The sequence below is a fragment of the Pteropus medius genome, unplaced genomic scaffold (genome assembly GCF_902729225.1).
Source record: "Pteropus medius unplaced genomic scaffold, Ma_sr-lr_union100, whole genome shotgun sequence".
Classification (NCBI taxonomy): Eukaryota; Metazoa; Chordata; class Mammalia; order Chiroptera; family Pteropodidae; genus Pteropus; species Pteropus medius.
In genome coordinates, this window is record NW_024349803.1 from 1907669 (window position 1) to 1930709 (window position 23041).

The 23041-nt window shown below is 48.5% G+C and overlaps 1 protein-coding gene across 7 annotated transcripts in view; it reads right to left on the reverse strand.

Moving 5' to 3' along the window:
* The window catches only part of CSMD2 (CUB and Sushi multiple domains 2), a 545384-nt gene extending 531891 nt beyond the window's left edge, over positions 1-13493 (reverse strand). For 4 of the 7 annotated variants that reach the window (XM_039837027.1, XM_039837032.1, XM_039837033.1 and 1 more), the window contains exon 1: positions 13082-13286. In XM_039837027.1, the coding sequence (XP_039692961.1) occupies positions 13082-13286 (205 nt within the window). Of the gene's footprint in view, positions 1-13081 lie in introns of all 7 variants that reach the window. The other 3 variants (XM_039837029.1, XM_039837028.1, XM_039837026.1) reach the window with 3 other exon arrangements.
* Between the last annotated feature and the right edge of the window lie 9548 nt (positions 13494-23041).

Genomic DNA, 23041 nt, shown 5'->3' on the forward strand with positions numbered 1-23041 from the left:
GAAACAAGATTGTTCGGGAGAGTGAGTGGGTGAGGCTTCCCCACTAATGAGAATGGTCCCAAGACGGAGCCCTGGTTCTCAGTGGCACAGAGACAGAGACAAGATGCCCCAGGACTGAGCTGAGTGGGAGGCCAACAAAGACTGGACCAAGAGGAAAAGGAGGGGCAAGGTTGGGTCGGATTAACTTCTAGGTTCAAAATCTGAGGCCTGGGGACACATGAGTGGGTCCAGCTACACACAAATCTACTCTTTACCACCCTACCTGACCTTAATCGCTCCTGATTGATCAGTTCATTTTTACTAAGGTATTAATGGCTAACACTTCAAAGTATTTAACTTTAACAATGGCTTTCAACTCAAAGATTTCAGCAACAACAGAATCTTCCTGAAACACAGGCTGATACAGATCAGCTATCTCATTGCTCTGCATCAAAAATGTCCCCTTGCCCCAGCCTCTCAGCAATCCTCACCTTGGGAAACCTGCCATAATCTGCTGCAGCAACAGAAAGCAGAAAGGAAAACCTCAGTGTCTTTGCTGCTCTAGAAAGCAGCTTCCACGGTGTCCGGTTTGAGCTGACAACCACTTGATGAGCATTCATTCACTCACTCATTCATTCAAATGACTGAGCATCTACCATGCTCCAAGCACTGTCTTATGTGCTGGAGACACAGGGGTGAATAAAAGAACCCAAACCCCTTGCCAGTGGGGCATGGACTTATGAGAACAAAGGGGCAGGAGAGATGCATGCTCAGAGCCAGACACTCTGCAAACATGGACTTTCATAGGCATGACTGTGAGGTCAGGCATTTTGCCTCTTTTTACTACTATGGTAACTGAGGCCCATAATGAGCCAGGGTTTGCCCTGGGTTGGCCTTACTCCAAAGTTTGTGCTCAGAACGTGTGAGCCCTGGTGCTTCTCAGACTCTCTCGGGCACATGAATCACCTGCCATCTTGTTAAAACGCAGATTCTGATTCAATCGGTGGGCACTGAAGCCACAGATTCTGCATTTCTAAGAGGCTTCCCGGGAAGGTCTTAAACCGCATCCTGGAAACCAAGGACCCAGTGTTTCCCAAACTCATATGATCATGAAATCTTTTTCTCCAGGGCACTCATTTAATAGTCCTTACCTCACTTCCTAAATCCCAAGAACCATTTAGCTGAGTGAATGAATAAATGAGTGTAAAAATGAATGAATGGGCCCCCAGTGTCTCTGTACTTCCTGCCTTAGCATCCCTATTTGCAGAACTGGTCGTTTGCCTCAGTATCCCTTCTGAGCCCCCTGACTCCTCACTGGGACTACAGGCTCTCTAAATGCCCCTCCGCTGCGGGCCGAGTCCCGCTCCAGCCCGGAACAAAGTAAAGGCGACACCCGGCCTCCTGGGCCCCGTCCTCGGTTCCTTCCCAGCCTGCCCTGACCCCGCCGGGCTAACCCTCCCTCAGCCTGCCTGCAGCGCCTGTCCTAAAATGCCCGCCACTTCCCACCAACAGGCCCGAGGAAAATGGCATTTCAGTGCTTTGTGTCTAGTCTTCAGCGAGCATTAAATCCAGAATAATGGGAATTAGTACATGGAGGAAGCTGAGGATAAGACTCCCCTGAGTGCCCTCACCTAACAAATCAGGGGCTGGTAGAAGGACTTGGTGATTCAGGAGCTCCAAGCTGTCAAGCCAGTCCTTACAAACCGGCCTTTTGTTAAGTATGTTAAGCAGTTTAGAAATGTTAATGCGGGCTTTTCCGGGTAACAGGTCTTCCAGTCCCCGCTAGGGCCGCCTCATCTGCACAAATCTGGTCACCTCTGGGGTGCCACAGCCTGTGGGAACAGGTCCTAGATCCCTCTGGGCCAGGCTGAGAGTTAAAAGAGGGGGCAAGGGAGTGAGAAGCCTGGTGGACAGGGCTGCAGATGGCAGCCCAGGTGGTGAAGCCTCTGCTCCAAAGCCACCCAGGCCCCAAGGCCCTTCCTCTGTTCTTTCTTGGGTGTAGTCAAGACCAGGGTCATTGGAAGCTGTGCCGAGGAACGTGGATGGCTGAAGGCCCGTCTCCTGGAACTTCACTTTCAGACCTGGGACGCAGTATACCTAAGAGGCTCCAGGCACACTTAATGTGCGTGCACCATCATCACAGGAACTTGTTAGAGGGGCAGACTGCACACCCTGCTCCTAGATATGCGGATCCAGAAGATCAAGGGACTACACTTGTAACCAGGAAACGTGGATACCATGGCTAAGCCTGTGGACTCCAGAATCAGATTCAGTTTAAATCCAGGCTCTCCCCTCCCTAGCTGTGTGGTTCTTGGGCGAATAACTTAATCTCCTTAAATATCACTTTCCTCAACTGCAGAATGACTGACATTTTAGGAGTGTCTTAAGGTTTAAGGAGAGGAATGTGCAGCTCTCAGCACAAGTTTTGAGCGTCCCCTAAAAGGAGTGCTTCCATGACAACAATGACGGTGCTGATGGAGGGGGAACGCAAACCTGGCATTCCCCAAATGCAGCTTGCTGCATTAAGCCTGTGTCCAGGCCACTCCCTCTGTCCGGGACCTCCTAGCCCATATTGTCCTCCTCCAAGGGATGCTTCCTCACTCTTGGAGAGCCTTCTTACACCCCTGGATAAAGCCTTCCCTGCCAGCCTCAACCCTCCTTCTATTCAGTTCCCTTGGCCATCAGGAATTTACAACTGTCCCTGGGGGAAGGCACTTGGTCTCAAATGGTTCTGGTATCCGTGACCCCCAATCCAGGGCCACTGCACTAGGCACTCAGTGGATGTTCACATGATCCAGCCCACTGCTCTTAAGCAGATGGAAGCAGCCAAAGGCCTTAAAAATCCTCCTTGCTGACGGAGCTGCTGGGCTGAGCCTGGCTAAAGGAAAGGCCATGGGCCTGCCTGGGCAAGGTGGGGGTGGAGGCAATAAGGTCAAAGGTCAAGAAGAGGCTCAAACTGATGGTGAGGCTGGGGGTAAAGAGAGGGAAGAGTCCTGGTGTCCAGGGAAGCAACAGAACTGGGGAAAATGAAGAGAGTAAGTGAAGGAGGTTGGAAAAGAGAGGAGAAGGGAGAGGCAGTACAACCGAAATACTGAGGGGCGTGCATGACTTGGATAAGGTAGAACATGGGGGGGTCTCCCCACCAGACAGTATGATGAAATGGCCTGGGTCATCCCCAAGCAGGTAGATTTCCTGTTTTTGTTTTGTTTCTTGATGAAAGTTTTGTGATGTTCTCACTAAAGCAGGATTCACAGAACTGTGATTTATGACCCATAATTTATGGGATTAGTTGCATGGGCTTTTGCCAGTTTATCGGGTGTCTGCCCGTCTCTAGCATGTGGGAACAGGGCGGAAGAAACATGCAAGTGAAACGATTTCCTCATTCCTCCCTTGCTGACCTCTCCCCAAAGAAAGACACCATAAACAAAATAGACAGATGAAAGATTGGGAGAGGTTATCTGTAACTTCTAAAAGTGACAAAGGGCAAGATCTGGAATAAAAAAAAAAAAAAAAACTTCTGCAAATCAACCAAAAATTTTTCTAAATTAAGACAGGACATCCTATTATAAAATAGGCAATTTAGAAAAAAAGAGATGCTCAAACAATTAATAAGCATATGAGATATTCAAACTTACTAGTACTAAGAGAAGTATAAATTAAAATAATGAGATGGTATTTTAAACTCATCAGAATGGCAAAAATTAGAAAGGTAGAGGATATTCAGTATTGTTGATGAAATGGAGGGACAGAAAGTCTTGTTCACTCTTGGTGGAAATGTGCCCTGCTTGGCACAGCCATTCTAGAAAACATTATGGCAAAACATAGAAAATTCACATATTAACTCAGGAATCCAAATCCTTCATTTGTATAGCCCAGAGTTATTCTCACACAGAGTCCCAAAAGAGCATATACAAGGATGTTCTTCAGAACTTCATGCGTGACCAGGAGCAGTTACAGACCAGCCAGAGGTCTCTCCCCAGGGAAATGGATACATAGAACGTGATGGATGCAAAGCACATAAAGCAATACAACGGTTAGAAACTGTGGACTAGACACAAGGGGCAGGGCTAGATCTTTAAAATATAGTGTTGAGTAAATACAGTAAGAAACTGGATGAAATGTATAGTTCACTATCATTTATGTAAATTAAAAATATATATGCACATCAAACAATCCTACATATTTTATAAAAATCCATGCATATTTCAAGACATATGTCAAATATATCAGAGTGGCTACTGATGGGGGAGGACATCAATGCCTTATGATTGGGGATAATAGGAGGAAACTTTCTGAATAAAACAAAAAAGGAGCCTGGCATAGACAGATGATCAATAATATGTCATGGTATAAGGGGAGGATTAATGTAATGTTATGCACATAAGTTCAAAAAAAGGAAATAAAGCAGAAAACAAAAATCCCTGTCATCCACATGACTCAGGAAAACTATCCTTGTAACATTTTCCTCTTCCCATGTTTCTTGGAACAAAATGTCATAGACGTGAGGCTCAATGGTCCTCAAACACAGGGAATTTTCATCTTGCTACAATTAAATGGCTTCAGTGAAGGTCTTGTCCCCTAGATGAATGTGTTAGTGAAAGTGAAGCCTGAACAGTCACCTCTCCCAGACTAAACTCACAGTGATGCTGCCCAGGGGTGCGCAGTTAAGTAAGGAGGAGTCTGTGGCACATGTCTGATGGGCTTTGAATGGGAATCATTTGCGTCTTCCATTTCAAGTTTTCAGAAGCAGCCACACATTGAGGGGTAAGAACGGATTAGAGCCATGAAGCTCAGTGAGTCCCCCCTCCTTCACCCACCACCCCTTCACCCTGAAGGCCAGGCAGGTTCACTGCAGAGGTGGTGAGTTTCACATCCTTGGCAGGCCAAGCCAGCCTGGCCGCTGGACAGGACCTCCCATTGTATCTCTGGGTCCTTTTTTGCTTTCTTGATTAAAGAGCTTCCAAGTCCAGCATCACATAGACACGGTAGGTATTATTATCTCCATTTTACAAGTAAGAAAATGGAGGCCCAGGATGATAAAATAATTCTCTCATGTCACATAAGCCATGGAGGCACCTCCAAGGCTGGAAGACTAATTTTCCCAACTCTCAGGCCAAATTTCAAGACATAAATCAAATATATCAGAATGTCTTCCTTCCTACGTGGATCTGCTGTGTGTCAGCCCTGCCGGGGGTGCCCAAATAACAAAGGCCAGCAGGGCTGGGCCACACAGATCCCTGGGAGGAGGGGATGCCATCCCTGAGGTGGCTGTTTTCATGCTAGGCACACTGAAACAGGGATTGAAAACAAATCATTAAGCTTTCACCTCCTTCTTATCACCCAGTAATGTGCCAGAAGCCCACATGCCATCACCAAGCCTCAGCCAATATCTGATCCTCTCTACATCCTTGACCGCCACTCCTGAAATGGCAATGGAGGAAGCGATGACGGTCAATAGGTGACAAGTGAGACTCAGGCCAGGGTGGAGGTGAGTCAGGCAGCAGCACGTAGACAAACCTCCCGGGCCTGAGTCGACTCTGCCACACTTGCTCATCTCAGAAAGGGCCATCAATCACCTGCACAAAATGCCCGCGCATTCTCTGATAATACACTTGTATCTCAAATGGTCTAAATTTCAAAGTCTCTGCTTCCTCCCTTCAAAATTACAACCACCACACTCACTTACTTTAATTCAATAAATACATGTAGCTACTTAATAATGGAACTTATTCTATTTCCTATTTGAAAACCTAGAAGATGGACACATAATTTTTTTAAGGTATCTGGATTATAATTGCACTTAATTGAGTATAAATTAGACATTGGCAGGGAGACGGCTATTTGTGCCGCAATATGAGCCTTTATTTTCTGCTTCAGACCACACGGGAGATTCTCAAATAAATTTCTAAGAGTCATCTTGATGTTCTCTGTAATTTAACTATACATACATTATTTTTAGCATCATAAGAGTTCCTTATAATGATGATTTCCAAGGATAGGACTGACATCCTCTTAGAGATCAATTCAGTTTAAAATTTTCTGACAATACAGAAACAAATAGGTAGAAAGTAAAAGGCAATTTCCAGCGGAGAGATGCCCCAAAAGAGGAGGGCCACAGAGATGAACCTCTACACCATCCAGGACTTGGCTTTCTGTGGATACGGCCAACCCCAACTAGTTTTAGGGTAGACACAGGGCCCTTCTCTGACATTGGTCTCAACATAGGCGTGTGCCTAGCATATTTCTCTGGTAGAGTTTGTGGTGGCGGCCACATGGGATTCCCAATTACTACCTAAAGAATGACTCCTTAGAGGAAGAGAGTAGATCTTCCAGCATTTTAGGATCCATGCCAGTGTGGAAGCAAGGGCTGATGGGGATTTTCTATCTGCCGGAAATTTCGCAGTTCAGGCAAATAAGAAACTGAGTTCTGGGGAGGAAGATGAAGATGCCATAATAATGCGAAGCATGTTTCTGCTGCCCTCCCTCATCTCCCATTTCCCCATTATGCCCACTCAGTTGTTATATAACCCCAGCACATCTCCCAGTATCCCATCCCAATTCACCCAACTCAAGGTGAGTCAGTACATCCTGACTCATTCCCATTTCACCCATCCCATGATGTATTCACCTCCAAGTCCATCATATCCCAATTGATTCCATCCTATCCCGATCCATTCTAACCTATTCCTATGCCACCCGCCCTATCCTATTCCAGTCAATCCTCTGAATACCCTATATCCCACCCTTTCATTCTCACCCCAGAACCATCCTATTTCATTCCATTCCACCACCCATCTCAATCCATTCCAGTTCATTCTATCTATCCCATCCCAAACCACTCTTGATCCTACTCAACTCATTCCTTCTTACTTGACCTCAATCCATCTCACATTATCCTATTACTCCAACCCTACCCCATTATATTCCATTACATTTCCTCCCCCGCTCATCCCCTACTTGGCCCGAGTTCTCATTGTGATTTATACAGGGGTACAACCATTCTTCATGTTACATGAAACCACATGAGAAAGCCAAAGGGTCTTGCCCTCCCCTAAAGATCTAAGGGATAAGTGTGTATTTTGGTAGGAGAGGAGAAAAACAAAACAAAATCTCTTTAAAGGAGGGGTATGAAAAGATAGTCCAGGGGGTTGAGCTCTCAAGTGAGTAGAAAGAAAATATGATTTTCCTTTGTTTCTCTTAACTTACAAGAACCAGGAAAAATCTCTAAGAACCAAATCATCGTTTTCAAGTTGAGAAACCCCCACATTGCATGGCCCACCCTTTGCTTTCTGTGGGTCCAAACGAGAGCTAAGTTCTAGCCAAAGCCAGTGAAGACCGACATAGTGTCTCCATGAGGCAGAGACTCTGAAATAATCCTCCATTTGCAGGTTCACCCAGATGTTCCCATTATCCTGGAAAATCTCCACGGCAGGCAGAGAGAGGGTGGTTGGGAGGCCATATCCCCCTCAAGGAGTGAATCCCAAGGCAGACAATGTCAGTGTCATTCTCCAACCTCTAGGGGGAGATAGAGGGCCCACCCCTCTACTACTCTAGGAAGAGAAATGGTGACATGCATTTAACTGATGGGTTAGGGTAGGTAGCCAGGATCTAAGGGGTGTGCTTTCAGTGAGAGAAGCAAAAAGGAAAGACTCTTGCTGATGCATATAGTGGCTTAGTGTTAGAAGTGTTTCTCTTGTAATTCTAAGAGGCTGGTGCAGAAAGCAAGTAGACAGTAGAAGTAGAGGCAGCATCTAACAATACTGATGCTAAAACAATGGGTCCGGCACTGTGACAAATGTTTTCCATGAATTAAGAGGCTGAGCCCTAGACTCAGGTAGCCCTGAGGTCCAATCCTGACTCTTTACCTATCTGCTCTATAACCTTAGCCAAATTGCTTAATTTCTAAGCCTCAATCTTTTCAAATATATTATAGTGGCTGGGTTGTTGTACAAATTGAATAGTATTGTCTATAAAGCATTATTGGTAGTATGCAGAAGGGCCTGGACCACCTCCCACTTGGGGATGTCCTTTTACCTCTTCCCCGCTCCTCCAAACCCCTTGTCTGGAGAATATCCAACAGTGCAGTTGAAGGAAAGAGAGTCTTGGGTTCCAGGAAACTTGCCTCTGATCCTGTCAACAGGTGTTTATTGAGTGTCTATGTGCTGTAATCTGGGCTACACTACTCTGCCTCAGTCAACAGAACTTTAGGGAATAAAGATGGACATCCCCTCATTAAACAAGACATTCCAATACATCTTGATGATTTTAGAACAGGGGGAACTTGAAGAGTTGTGAGAGCTCACAGCAGAGTTCAGTCTAGATGGGTGTTTGGGACTAAAAGCAAACCAAGGATGACTTTGCAGTCACACCCCCAGGAGCTGTGGTAAGATGGATAGACCATGGCTGCTCAAGATGTTGGACGACTGGGATCCAGGTATCAAGGGCCAAAAGCAAAACAGCAGAACTGATGCGGGTGGCCCAGCGGGTAGAGCAGGGCAGTGGTTAACAGCCCGGGCAGAAGAATCGCAGGTGTATCGTGTCAGCTGGGTCTCCTTAGAAGTCGGAGAGCACTGTGGTTATGAGTAAGGGATTTGGAGTCAGGCAGACTGGGTTCAAACTCTGGCTTGGTCATTGACTTCCTGTGTGGATAAGTTCTGTGTCCCCTTTGAACCTATTCTTCATGAATAAAATAGGGATAATAAAATTGCTGGCCTCATGGGGTTGCTGTGAGGTTTGAATTAATACATGCAAGTGCTTGGGATGATGCCAACACATGGTGAGGACTCAGTGAACATCAGCTATTAGTGTTACTCCTCCAGGCACCCAGACAGCTTTCTGAGCACCATGGGTGGGAGAGGACATGGTGAGGGCATGGAGACTTCCTCGCTGAGTCCTTTGTCCTCGATGTTCCTGTTTCAGCCCCAGCTTCCACTTAATAAGCATCTTCTATGAGGAAGGTATGTGCTGGGACTGCTACATCTCTGATGTCTAATCCTTCCCACAATATAGCAGTGACTTGTCCTTTTTGTAGGTGGGCACCTGAACTTTGGAGAGGTCTGAATACAGATAGTTCTCCAAGGAACATTGGGCTCTGCCGAGCAATCAGATTCCCTTAACCTGCTGGCACAATGATGATGAAACAGAGGCAGGTCAGGCACATGAGTCAAAGTGGTGCTACCGAAGCCACCTACTGGACTCTTCTTTAGTATGCTAAGGGCTTGTTGTTACATTTGGTTCTAGAATATAAGGAGCTACCTTAACAATCAGTGACACTTAGTTCTGGGTGAAAGCAACTGGTGACCAGATGTCTTTGTTATCTCTGGCTTCCTTACTCCTTAAGACTCTTGATTTAGCCTTATCAGTCTCTAGAAAACTGTCCAAGAGAAAAAAATGTTTTAAAATCATCCACTAATTTAACAACCACCTATCGGACACCAATTCTATGCCAGGTTCTGAGCTGGGTGCTGGGGATATAAGAGAAATAAAGCACTGCCCCTGCCTTCAGGAAGCTCACAGTTCAAAACATGAGGCAGAAAAACAAACACTCTGAATACAATTTGATTAGTACTGTAATCAAACACTGGGTATGGTCAGTGCTCCAGTCCGCAAGAGGCCTCTGAAAACAAGCACTTAGGCAAAAAATGAAGCAGGAAGGATTTTTTTAAATAATTTGATATTTGACTTTTTTTAAAAAGCAGCAAATTGGTTAGTGTGGGAAAAATCAGAACTTGGTCAGAATTTCTTAAACTTATAGTTCAATATTGCTTTCATTTTGAATCACTTATCAAGAGGATGGGAGGTATTTCAACCTTTTCAATGCTCAGAGCCTCTAAATCCAGAAAAAATAGCTATGTTTGAGAAAAATCGAAGGTATGAAACTGACAGAACTTGATAAGAAAGGAGTCGAGGATGATATTAAAGTTTCTGGGCTGTGTAACTAGGAGGCTGCAGGTACCACCAGCCTCCATATGGAATACTGGAGGCTCAAGAGAGAAACTAATGAGTTCGCTTTGGAAAGGAAACATCTAGGTGAAGCTGTCCAAGAGTCAGCCAGATATATGGGCTGTCTAGACCCAGAGTTTTGTAGGTAATGAAGCCAACAGACATAATATCAGGAGAAGCATCTTGGCAGGAGATCTGTCTAGAAGCTTCAGAGTGTGATCATGGAAGGGATGGACCTGGATGAGCTCACCCAGGGAGTGGTGAAAGGAAATGAAGAAAAGCACAAGAATCGAACAGTGCAGGAAACCGTACTTACAGGAGGGGAATAAGAGCTACTGTAGAGACTGGGAAAGGATGGCCAGGAGGTCGCAGAAAAATCAGCAAAGTGGTGCCCCTGAAGCTCAAGGAAGAGAAATTTTAAAAGAGGTAATCCAAAGCATTTAAAGTCACAGGGAGATAAAGGAAGATAAAGACAGAGGAAAAAAGGAAGGGAGAGGAGGAGGGAGGGAGGGAAAAAGGAAGGAGAGGAGGAGGAGGAGAGGAGGAAGAGGAAAAGAGAAAAGGAGGGAGGAGGAGGAGGAAGGAAGGAAGGAAGGAAAGAAGAAGGAAAAAGGCAAACAGTGTTAAAGATTTGGCAGCAGTTAGGGTGGTCATCAGTGATCTTTCCTAAAGAGTTCCAGTTCTGGAAACAGAAGACAGACTGCAGGGAGCGAATGGTAGCAGAGAAAGTGAGTTGAAGACCCCTTTGAAGAGAACTGACTTGTAAAAGAGAAAGAGAGATGGGATGGTCACTAAAAGGTCAATAGGGGCAAGAAGTTTGGTTAGGTTGTTTCGTGTTATATATTAAAGCTGTTTATAAGCCAAGAGGAAACTTAAGGAGAAAGAGTGACTGATTGATGGTAGAGAGAGGAGATCGCTGTTGGGAAGTCTCCAAGGAGGCTGGGGACAGGGGGAGTGTGAGGCAGGGCACAGATGGAAGGGGTTGAGTGAGGATCGAAGGTAGACGTGGGTGGGGAGGCTACTCTTTTCAAATCCTTATAATCATTGTGTCCAGTCGTCACTGGGCCAAGGAAGGGAAATGGTTCAGTCCTGAGCATCTTTTAAAGTCTACAGTGTGAAGAGAACACAAAATGAATGCCAAATCTTGCAATCATCTGTCACCGAGTCCATTTCCAAACGTTTGTTGCTTGCAAGGCCAAACAGCACATCTAAATGCAGGAAAAGTTTAAAAGAAATCCATTGGAAGCACTAGAAGCCAGAAAGGGCCTGCCAGAGAGCAAGCACTCTTCCCCAAAATCATTAGCCAACACCACCCCAACTTCTCTGCTGACCAAAGAGCTGCTGGCAGATAGATCTCTACAAGGCAGGATTCCAGCAGCGCCTAGCAGTGTGCAAACTCTGGTGAGTCGGCCTTTTTCTTTCCCAAGGGGCATGACATGCCCTGGGAGGCCTGATACAAATCTACCCAGAAAAATAGTTCGATCTCATTAGGGGCAATCTCAGGCCTGCTAGGCCAGAGCAGGGGCCACACCTGGACTAAAGGCCAAGAGACCTGATAGTCAGTAGCAGCGGTCTCCCCACCAAGCGTGTAGCAAGTCTGGATGACCAGCGGCGTCGTTGTGAACAGCACAGCCATCCAGCCATCCAGTGGGTGTGGGTGTACGCGAGGCCAGAGCTCCTAGGCGCGCGCACCGCGGGCGCCCCTCTCTGGGTGTCGGCAGCTATGACTCCTGGAGAACCCGAGAAAGTCCAGTCAAGTATGGATGGGAGTGCTAGGCGGCTGAGGCGCCCTCCCAGACCAGCAACCCTAGCATTCCCGGGTAAGGAGCTGGCGACACGGTCTGCGGAGACCCGCTCGCAAGATCTGAGGCCCAGAGTGGGCCGGAGAGCTCTCCAGGGAAGGGGCGCACTTTCCAAGAAGGGAGCACTGGGATTCTGGGATGGCCAAGGCGAAGCCTTCAGAGGTTCAATCGCTGGTTTAAAAACAAAACAATACAAAGCAAAACAAAAAAATCCAACAGGCTCCAGGCGGGAAGTGCCCTGAGTCCAGGCCTGGGCAGCAGGTGTTACGGGTTGTCAGCCTTCCGGCTAAAGGAAAATTCGGTCCCAGACATGGCCGATTGGACCCGTCCCCACCTGGACACACGGAACTTTCTAGGCTGTGACTACAGCTGAGCCTCAGAGGGTGCAAGTGATAAAACGGGAAGGCACCAGTCGTAGCCAGCTGTCCCCACTGGGGACTGGGTTCCCTCGAAGGGCCGCACGCCTTCCACGGTCCGCAAGCCGCAGCCAGACAACCCGCGAAGTTCCGGAACTCGCTGCACGCGCCAGGTCTGCCCCCCTTCTTGGACTCGACCGCCGGGAGCAGGTCCCGCCGCCCGCGCCACCGCTGCCGCAGCCCCGGCACTCGGCTGCAGCAGGGCGCGGGAAAGGGCACTTTGGCGCGGAGTGGGAACCAAGAGGAATGTGGCGGCGCGGAGCCTGGCGGCGACACTCCCTCTCTAGCCACAGGGCACAACCCCCGCCCCCGCCTCCCCGTCGCTCAGCTCCCCCCTCCTGCAAAGCGTGCTTGGGACCCCAGCCCAGGACCCGCGCCCACCGGACCCCTCTCCAAGCCCAGAGGGCTGAGGGAGGGACTCCTGGGGAAGGGGATGGCGGCCGCAGTCTCCCGGCGGCTCCGGCGGAGGCGCGGGCTCCGTTCGCCAGAAAATGGGCGGGGGCAGGGCAGGGCAGACCCCGCAGACGCGGAAATGGGGAGGGGGCGCCATTCCTCTCCAGGCCCCAGGACGGGCGTGCCTACCAGAATGGGGAAGAAGGGGGAGGGCTCCAGGAAAGTTTACCGGGGAAAAGCCTGGCACCTCGGGGGCTGGGAGGCTGGAGAAACTGAAGCCACGGTCCGGGTACCCTGCAACCACGGGCGGGGATGTCTGTCGCCCAGGCCCGCACACCGGCCGGATCCGGCCAAGTTGCGGCTGGGGTTGGGGGTATGATGAGGAGGATGAGGACACAGCGCGGAGGGTGGGGGGTGGGAATGAGCAAAAGGATGGGCGACTGCGAGAGTGCAAGGTTAAGGGAGAGGGCGAGGACAGGGACAGGGACCCGGTCGGGGCTCGGGCGGGGCGCGCGGCGGCCGCCGGCTCCCCGGCACGGCCGGACTTACCCGCGGCGGCTGAGGCGCTGAGCAGCCCCCAGCCCAGCAGCAGCAGCAGCGGCAGCGGCGGCGGCGGCGGCGGCGTTGGCCGCGGCGGCGGGCGGCCCCAGCGGCTCCCAGCGCCCGGCATGAGCGCCGAAATCCCGGCTTCGCCGCGAGCCCTCCCCGCGGGGCAGCCGCAGCGCCCCTGCTCCCGTCCCCGCGAGCACGGCATGGCGCGGCCGGCAGCGCCGAGGGAGAGCTTCGCTCGCCGCTGAGGAGAAAGGAGGTCAGGAGAGCTCTGGAGCTTTTTTCTGCTCGGAAAAAAATCTCGGTACGCGGGAGCCCTGAGCTTCTGCGGCTGGAATGAACCAAGTGTCCGCCCGACCGGGGAGAGACGCGCTGCGCTCTCGGAAATGACTCGCTCCAATCCCGCTTCGCGGGGTTCGCGCCGGGGGGCGGGGGGGTGAATTATCCCCGGATTAATCACTCCGGAGCCGCTTCTCCGCCGCTCCAAACGCTGGGGGTGGAGGCGCAGCAAAGGAAAAAATATTGGGGGGTGGGTGTTCTTCAGCGCCACCTCCACCTCCAGATAAACCACAAATTCCATCTAAAAGGTTGTTTATTTGTTTGTTTTACAATTGACCGGTTTCTTTTAAGTTCAGTTCTCTCGTTTCCATTTATAAGATCACCGATTAATACACCCCCCCATACACACGCGCACACACAAGTGATACAGACACACGCACTCACACACAGGCGGCGCGCGTGCGCGTACACACACACACACACACACACACACACACACGCCTCTCCCACGTTTGGAAACTGGAATACTGTCTGGGAAAAGGTAACCAAAGGATGCGGATCCCCAAGTCACAGCTCTTACGAGCTGATTTTGGGTTGGTGTCTTCGAACTTGCAATCTGGGGCTGGGGTGATGTTTAGGTGCCCCGTTCGCAGTAGCCTCCTTACCCCATCTCAGAAGATGGGTGTGTGTGCGTAGACCCAGGGTTAAGAATTGGAGGGTGGGTGGGGCGGGGGACCCGTTGGTTTGGCTCCAAACGGTCCTGCCTCTACCTTAACACAAAATTTCAGGATGGAGAGATGAGTGCATGTGTGCGCCGGGGTGGGTGGTGGAGAAAGGCAGGTGAGGTTGTGGAAGGAGGGTGCAAGAGTTACTTGTACGATTTATCCTCAGAATTAAATAACCAGACCTTGCCTCTTATTCTCACCCTCCCAGCCTTGGCCCCAAACCAGGCGAGTTTCTCCCAATGGCGTGAGCCGCTCTCTACCTCTCCCGCGTCGCGGTTGCTGCCAGGCCCCAAGGGCTCGGCGTCGGTCCCCACCCCATCCCCCACCCCTACTCGGTCGCCGTCGCTGTCTCGTCTCCCCTAGGCTCCTCCGTCAGTCACGATGGCTCCCTCGCTATCTACGCCAAACTCCGGATGAGAGGGAAGAGACGCTGGGGCGGGAGGGGAGGTGGGAAGGTAAAGCTAGAAGGGACCCGGAGGGGCGAGGCCAGGGGAGTATCTCCCCCGACCCCCGCTGGCTTGCCCAGCAGAAAGACACTAGCCGGTGAGCACCCCACCCTCTTCTCCCAGAGACACCCGAAAGAGGCTGCGCTCGGAGCTGTGAGGTTTGGCCAAGCCGAAGCTCTGGCGTCTGCGAGCCCAGGGGGCAGAGGCCTGGGAATTTCCCGGAAAGAGCGTGGAAAGGGCTATGGGGTTGCCAGTCCCGGGTGATGAGGGTGGCGGGCAGGGCTGGAGGGTGGGTGCTTGCCCTTGCTCCCCAGAGCCGCGATCTCCTGGCTTCCCTGATGTCCGTCTCCTTCCTCTACCCCAAGTTGTTCCGATGGCCCTGCCGTGAGCCTGTCTCACAGCTGGGGGGATAGCAAGCTTCTACAGAATTGCTGGCCCCGTCCCCACCCCCAACACACTTGTTTTCTGGCCCCTCCCGACGCTGCTTTGGTGGGTGCCAAGAACCAACCAAAGCAGCCAGAACTCCTCTGTGAAAGGCCTGCTTTATGTCCCCGGGGCAGCGGGGAGGGGGCTTGCCGCTTACCATTGTCCATGCCCAACCCCCAAAGAGAGGGCTCAGCCAGCCATGACTGGCCGAGGCCCTACCAGCCCTGAAGAGGAGGGAGGGACAGGGACTGGCTGAGTGGTGAGTGGGTGGTGGCCTTGGGGGAGGGGTGGAGGCTGTTGGCAGCATCTTCCCTGGGTTGGACCCCATGGCTCCTAAGCTGTGGCCTTCCTCCTCTCCTGCAGTCCAGGTTCTCCAGAGAGGAGCTGACAGAATTGCCCAGCCCTCCCCAGCAGCCCGCAGCTGGACAGAGGAGAGTCTGGGCTGCTCTATAATTCTGAAGCAGGCTCCAAGCCAGTGGACTTCCCCCACCCACTTCTCAGACCCAGAACTTTGTGGCTGTCCCCCAGAGCTGATATTTACTCCCAAAACTGTCCCTGGCAAAAGGAACATTTGTCATCTTTCTCCCTGGGGGCTGTAAAAGACAAAAGTACCCTTTTTATCCTTATAACTAGCCCAATTACTTACTTCCACCATTCATCCCTCTCTGATTTATTTGGGCCCACATACCTTTACTGAGGCTTCCTGGGCTCTGGGCCCTGTGCCAGCCTGTGCCGTGGGCAAGGCAGAGATGTACAGTGTATGGTCTGGGTTGGAAAGATGTGGGGAAGAAATAGAAACCCACACACAACCCATACAGTCAGGCAATGATAATCACCATGACAGAAGGGGCATGATACAGAGACATATCAAGACAGTAAGCCTTTCCTAGACTTGGGGATTGGTAGGCTAATTTAAAGAGAAAAGTAAAATTTTGGCTGGACCCTGAGGCCTCGATAGAGACTTTGAGATTTGTTGATTTAGTCAACAAATATTTCTTGAGGATCATTACATGCTGGACACTGTGCTAGATAATGAATATACATTCAAGTGAACAGTTCCTGGCTTGATGAAGGTAAAAGATAAATAAATATATATAAAGTTACTAAGAATGCTAAGAAGTTCATGATGCTGTGAAAAAGAATTGGGGTGCGTGTGCATAGTTTAAATAGGTGGTCTGGGAAGGCCTCTCTGAGGTGGTGACCTTGATGGTGGGATTGAAAATTAAGCAAGACAGCCATGCAAAGAGTTGAGGAAAGGTCTTTTCATATAGAAAGCATGGGCAAGGCCCTGAAAAGGGAAGGGGACCGGGAGAAGGTGGGTAGAGCTAGGTTAGATGAGCAAAAGGGAACACCTGGGAGATGAGGGTGGGATCAGGGCCAGAGCCATAGCACGAGAGTCTCATCGGGGATGGTGGGGAGTTTGGATTTTATCCTTAGACAGTGGGAAATAGGAGGTATATTAGTTTGCTGCAGCTGCCGTTCCAAAAGTACCACACACCAGCTGGCTTAAACAACAGACATTTATTTCTGGAAGCTAGAAGTCCAAGATCGAGGTGTAGACAGGGTTGGCTCCTCTAGGTCCTCTCTCCTTTCCTTGTAGAGGGCCTCCTAATTATGTCTTCACACGGCGTCCCCTCTGTACATGTCTGTGTTCAAATTGCCTCTTTTTACAAAGACACCAGTCATATTGGATTAGAGCCCACCCTAATCTCATTTCAACTTGATTACCTCTCTAAAACTGTGTCTCAAAATATAGTCACATTCTTGGGTACTAGGAGTCAAAAGTTCAACATTAGAATTTTTTTTGTTGTGGTGGTAGGATAGGAAAGACACAACTCAGCCCATAACAGGAGGAGAAGACTTTTCAGGTGGAGGAGAGAGAACAAATGCATGACAGTTGGAATATATATTTTAAAAGATATCTGTTAAAGCTGTACATAGCAGAAGAGACTCTGGAAAGGTGGGTAGCTCTGAATACCAGAGTGGTGGATTTCTCACTTCTAAGAAATAGGAGCCAAATGGCACAGCCTGGCATGTACTCTGACTTCTCTGTGGGGCATAGATAGGAAAGGAAGGGGCAGGAAAAAGGGAGATCACTTGGGAGGTCACCGCCATAGTCTGAGCTGGAAGTGATATGGGCAAAGGCAGAGATGGAGGCCCTGGAAATTTTTGCAGGACAAAGGGGAGGCAGGAATCCAAGAGATGATAACCTTGCCTAGGAGAACTTGACTCTCAGCCCAGCCCCCAGGGCTGGCTCCCAGCCTGCCCCTATAGTTCTCCTCAAGAGCAACAGGCAGCCATGGGTCAAGGTCACACCACACTATCACATTGCAAAAAAGCTGAATGAGGTATAGTGACTCACCAAGATAAGCCTAATCTCCAGATAAGATCAGAGTTTGTTTCAGAAAGAAAACAAGGCCTGATGCTCTGGAGAACTTGGCCTGATTCTTTAGGGTCTATAGACCTGATGCCCTGAAATTTTCATTCTGACCTAAGCAGAAAATAAAAGCCTCTGAAAGTGAGAGAGATCTTCTGCAAATGGGATGCTCTAGCAATGAGGGCGAGAATGGAGGCTGAGGGCCGAGCAGGAGTGCAGAGAAGGACTGCAGAGCAAAGGTGAAAGCTCAAATGAAAAGCCTGGGGTCTGAGTGGAGGGTGGAGATTTTAAATCCTGAGCAAGATCAGACAGCAGCTAGTATTTCCCAAGGGCGAAGATGTCCCTATAGGGATGACAATGATCTGCTTCCCAAGGTAACAGAAGGGGTTGAGGAAGAAAAAATCCAGAACAAACTGTGGAAAGGCTGTGGGCCTCAACAACCAGGAGGGAGAAGTGGGAAGAGCCCACAGTCCGTGCCGTTCTTCCAATGCTACGAAATGCTGGGCCCTCCAGATTCTGACAATTCTTGCAGAAAAGTCTCCATTTGTGAAACAAGGAAAGAGCTCATGTCAGTGGCAAAAGAGGTAGAATTTTTCCTAGGCTTGTCAGAGGCCATAATCTACAGGAGGGAGAGGTTGTTCTAGGCTGTCATCTCTATTTGAAGTTCCTCCAATCAGCTCTGCCATCATGCCTCCTTGCCTTTACTCATGCTGTTTCTTCTGCAATACCAGTTCCCCTCTCATTGTGGGGAGTAAATGATTCCTAATCGTCACCCAGCTCAAGTGTCACCTACCCCGGGTAGCCTTTCTTATATTCTTATATCCTCCCCACACTTCCTGCTGCGTTAGATGCCCCTTGCAGCATAGACAGCTAGCTGGACATCAAAAATATCCGCTTCCCCTTCCATACTATAGAGCAATGGCTCTCAACCAGGGGTGATGTTGCCCCCCGGGGGACACTTGGCAGTGTTTGCAGACATTTTCGGTTGTCACCACTAGAGGGTGACATTAGAGGGTAGAGGCTACTGGCATCTAAAAGGTAGAGGCCAGGGATGTTGCTAAATATCCTATAATACCCAGAGAAGCTGACAGAGATGCCTCAAAGAATTACTTAACCAAAAATGTCAATAGTGCTGAACTCTCACTGGGAAGTGGCTGCCCAGCCAGAACTACGTTTTTCAGTCCCCTTTGCAGCTGAGTGCAAGCTTAAAACAAGGTTCTAGCCAAAGGAATGTAAGCAGTAGTGCTGTGTGTCACTTTAAGGCTTATCCCATAAAATTCCTCCCACCCTTACTCCTCTACCTGCTACCTGCATACAGAACATTTGGGGCCCTAGGACATGGCAGAGCCACAAGATGGAAGAAGCTCAGATCCCAAACCACCTTGTGGAGGAAAGTCATCCACCAACCAGGGACACTAGCATTTGATCCTTACATGAAAGATGACCTTTAACACCATTAAGCCACTGAAATATCAGGGTGTGTTATAGCAGCTAGCAGCACCCTTATATAATTCTTCATGTTTTTTTCTGTAATATCCTAAGCAGTCATTTATTTAGTCCTCACTCATTCATTTGTTCATGCCACAAACATTAGTCTGCATGCCAGGCTTTGTGCTAGGTGCTGAGTAAACGAATATCAAGAAAAATAAATAGATACCCGTAGTCCCTACCCTCAGCAGGTTGATAGTTTATTGAGAAGAGAGTTAACCCAGGATGTGATGGAAATGAGAAGGGCTCCTAGCTCAGCCTGGGGAGGGGAGCAGGTGAGAAGTGGCACTTTCTAGGAAGGAAACAGTGTGGTCTAATGCAGGGAGGTAGACACAGCGAGGAGTCGTAGCATTCACCTGGGGCCAGGATGCTGGAGGAAGGGCAGGAGGGGCACTGAACCTCTGCTGTCTGACTCGCCAGTCTCTCCGTCATTGTGGGCTTTCTCACTTGTCCCCCTTAGTGGACTGGGAGCTCCTTAAATGGCAAAAAAAAAAAAAAAAAAAAACTTCCCCTGCAGAGTCTTCTGAATCTATACAGACTGTATTGCGTCTGGCATTCTCTCCTCTTGGATGCCCCACAGGACACTCGTCCCCAGCCGGCTCATGACTGAACTCACCCACTGCTAAGCCTTTGCCACAACCTGCCTTTCTGCTCAGTCCCCCATGCCAAGAAATGGTTTCCATGTCTACCCAGTTCCTGAGCCAGAAACCTAGGGGTCTTAGATGCCCCTCCCACTCAGCCCCCACATCCAGGCAGCCCCCAAGTCCTTTAAACTGCCTCCTTAACATCTCTCAGGTCCTAGCCAGGGTCCCCAGTCTCTTTGGTTCCTTACAACAGCCGCATAACAGGTGCCCAACTTTGCTCTTGCTCCCATTCAATGTATTTTCCTTTTTGTCACCAGTCATCTTTTAAAACACTAACTTGAGTTCACAGTTTCCCTGCCTTCCCTGGCCTTTCTCCATGGCCTACAGGGTGAAATCCAAGGTCCCTGATGGACCCTCCCTATAAGAGCCTCTATTACTTGCCTCCACCTGCTGCTCTAGCCTCCTCTTTCCACACTCCCAAGCCATTTGGAGGCCCTTGCACTCCTGAAATGAGCCTTGCCTTCTCTCTCTCTCCCCTCTGGGCCTCTGTGCATGCTGTTCCCTCTGCCTGAAATGATCTCCTTCTGTGTTTGGCATTTTCCTATTTGTCCTTTAAAACTCAGTCCAGGTATCAGCTCTCACAAGCTATCTTCACCAGTGCCATTCAAAATGCCTGCGACGTAGTGGGCATTCAGTAGATCTTTGCTGGCTGCCGGCTGGCTGACTGGATAGATGGATAGATGAATGCATGCTTGAGTAGGTGCTCAGTAATGTTTGTGGAATGGACCCAAAGGTGTCTCTCCTAGACTTCATTGTCTTAGTTCCTTAAAGAAATGCCTTCTCTGAGTTATGATTTAGCATTATGTCTTCAGAGAACCCTGATGTGAGAAACTGACCAACTTAATGGCATTTCTGTCTTTATGAAAACAGAATTGAATATATTGCCCACTATGTCACTCAGTGTTCTTTATACAAGGACTCATGATAAATTCATGCTTGGGGTTATTTCCAGGAAACATTTTGTCTCTGCAGATGAAGACGTGTGTTTTCTGCTGTCAAAAAATAAAAACTCTGCCTTCCAATGTCTTTCTACTTTTGCTTTAGCTGACAAATAGGGATGCCCAGTTTTATTACCTTATTGCCTCCATGCCTTCGGACCAATTCAGGTGTCTGAACGTAGCAACTCTTTCTGCTTTCTTTAGATGAAAGCAGTTCTTGTTTTATTCTTTGATGCCGTAATTTTTACTTTATAATCTGAACGCTGCCTCAAATCATCTCAGCGGTCAGATAGTATAATACATATTGGTGACTAACATCCTGGCGTGAAAGTTATGGAAAGAAGGGCAGAACACCAAGTTTCTAGTTGAGAGGGATCCCATATAGAGCTTCTCCAGGAATTATTGGGGCATCTATCAAGACAGGGGTCATGCAGGATGGCCAAAGTAGGATGTGAAAAGCCAACTGGATTCTGATTCTGTTGCCACCTTACTGGGCCACTACTGCCAAGTCATATCCTTTTCCTCCACCGACTACATACGGCCTTTCTTTTCCCTAACATTAAATGGAGATCTCATAAGCAGCCATTTTCTATCAATAGCTAATAATAACAATAATCGATATCTCTTATTGAGCATACACTGTGAGCCAGGCACTGTGCTCACTTTGAGAACTTTACATGGATGTCCCTATTTGAACTTCTCCCTTTCCAAACCTGTCTGTTGTTTTTAACACTTTGCAGATGATGAAATGCCAGAGAAGTTAGGCATGTGCAAAACTACCCTTTAGTTAGTAGCAGAGGAGGAATTCAAATTCAAGTGTATCAGCGGCTACTGCCCAAGCTCTCAACAATCTCCTCACACGTGGACAACGAATGGAGGCAGTAAGAAGGGATGAAATCCCTCAGGAGATGGTAGGGATGGTTGATGGTGTTGCCAGGAAAGAGAAGCCACGGAGGCACGACTTTGTTTCTAGAACACTGGTGTCCTTTTTCAAAGTCCTGGAGATGGCTGGCTGCTCTGCAGCGGGGTTCACTTGCTGGGACGACATCCAGGGGAGGCCTGTTCCCATGACACGTGGCTGCACCCTCCTCTTCCGCCAGTTCTGATAGTTTGTCCCTCAAGAACAATTGCCTGGGATTGCCCTATGCATGGGCCCGCCTCTGGGCCGTTTTCTCCCATTAGGCATCATCAGTGTGATAACGGGGGTCTCTGTGTTTTTTAGGGGCGTGCAAAAAATCTGAGGCCTAAAAATATTATTAGCTCTATAATACAAAGAAGAAAACTGCAACACTGAAATCAGTAAATATTTAATTAAGTGTGAATTGTAGCATTATGTCAACTTCATTAACTGTTGAATTTAACAGTCACGAAAATTTCATTATATGTGATGACAATTTGTAGGTTGGGGTTTTCTCACTGTGCAAGGTTTCTCATGTAGGCACCAAGATTGGTAAGAAATCATAGTAGTCCCTAAATTAAATTATTCATGACCAAAATTTTCCAAAAGCAAAATGACAAAATTCTTTTGATTTTCCTTTACAGCTGAAGAGTTTATTTATGGTGGGAGATGGATGTATTTTAAATATGTTAGAGGAAAGATAGGGCCTACAAGAGTAAGCTGGCTTAGGACTTATGAAGCTCTTGAAAGAGCCCCATGCCATGCTCCCTTTTCTGAATTCTACAACCTAGCCATTTTTGTGTCAGTGATAGAAGCCAGGTGAGTAGAGGCTTCAGCTGGAGAATAGGTAGGGAGAACTGCCTCCTCCTGAGGCTTTCCAATTCCATATAGAAAAGCAAGAATCTCAGAATCCTAAATAATGATAGTTGGCATTCATTGGGAACAGAGCATGTGCCAGACTGTTCTAAACACAGTATATGTATTATCTCAGCTGTCACAAAACAACTCTATGAGGTCAGTATTTTATTATTCCTATTTCACAGATGAGCAAACTGCCCAGAGTAATAGGGGTAGTAAGGGGTAATTTAAGAATTTTTCCAAACTAAAAATAATTCATAGCTGAAATAGTGCCCATGACCACCGAAGGTTTCACTTGGAGCTCTGAGAAGAACAGAGAATAGGCCTATCTTCTTCACTATTCTGTCTTTAGCTGCTTGAATAGTACTGGGCACATAGATATATATGTGCTGGAGGTACATAACTACGTTGAATGGAGATTGGACTAAGCTCAGTTTTCTCCATACTCGCTGTATACCAGGCACCTATGGAATGCTTTGCTCTCCTCGCTAGCCTGTGATGATGTCTAGGCTAAGTCTTATTCATCTCTTAGCCTTGCAGCTTGCACAATCCTGGCCCATGGTAGATGTCCATGGAAAGGCTTAGTTGATGATTTGAGTCTATTCCTCCATCACAGAGCAATTTCCTAGTACAGCTAATTCTCCCTACCCATACCACAAAATCTGTTAGTTAAAAACTCTATGCAACACTATTTATAATAGCCAAGATATGGAAGCAACCTAAATGTCCACCAACAGATGATTGGATAAAGAAGTTATGGTTCATACATACAATGGAATATTACTCAGTGATAAAACAAAAAAGAAATCCCACCATTTGCAATGACATAGATGGAACTAGAAGTTATTATGCTGAGTGAAATAAGTTAGACCGAAAGATAA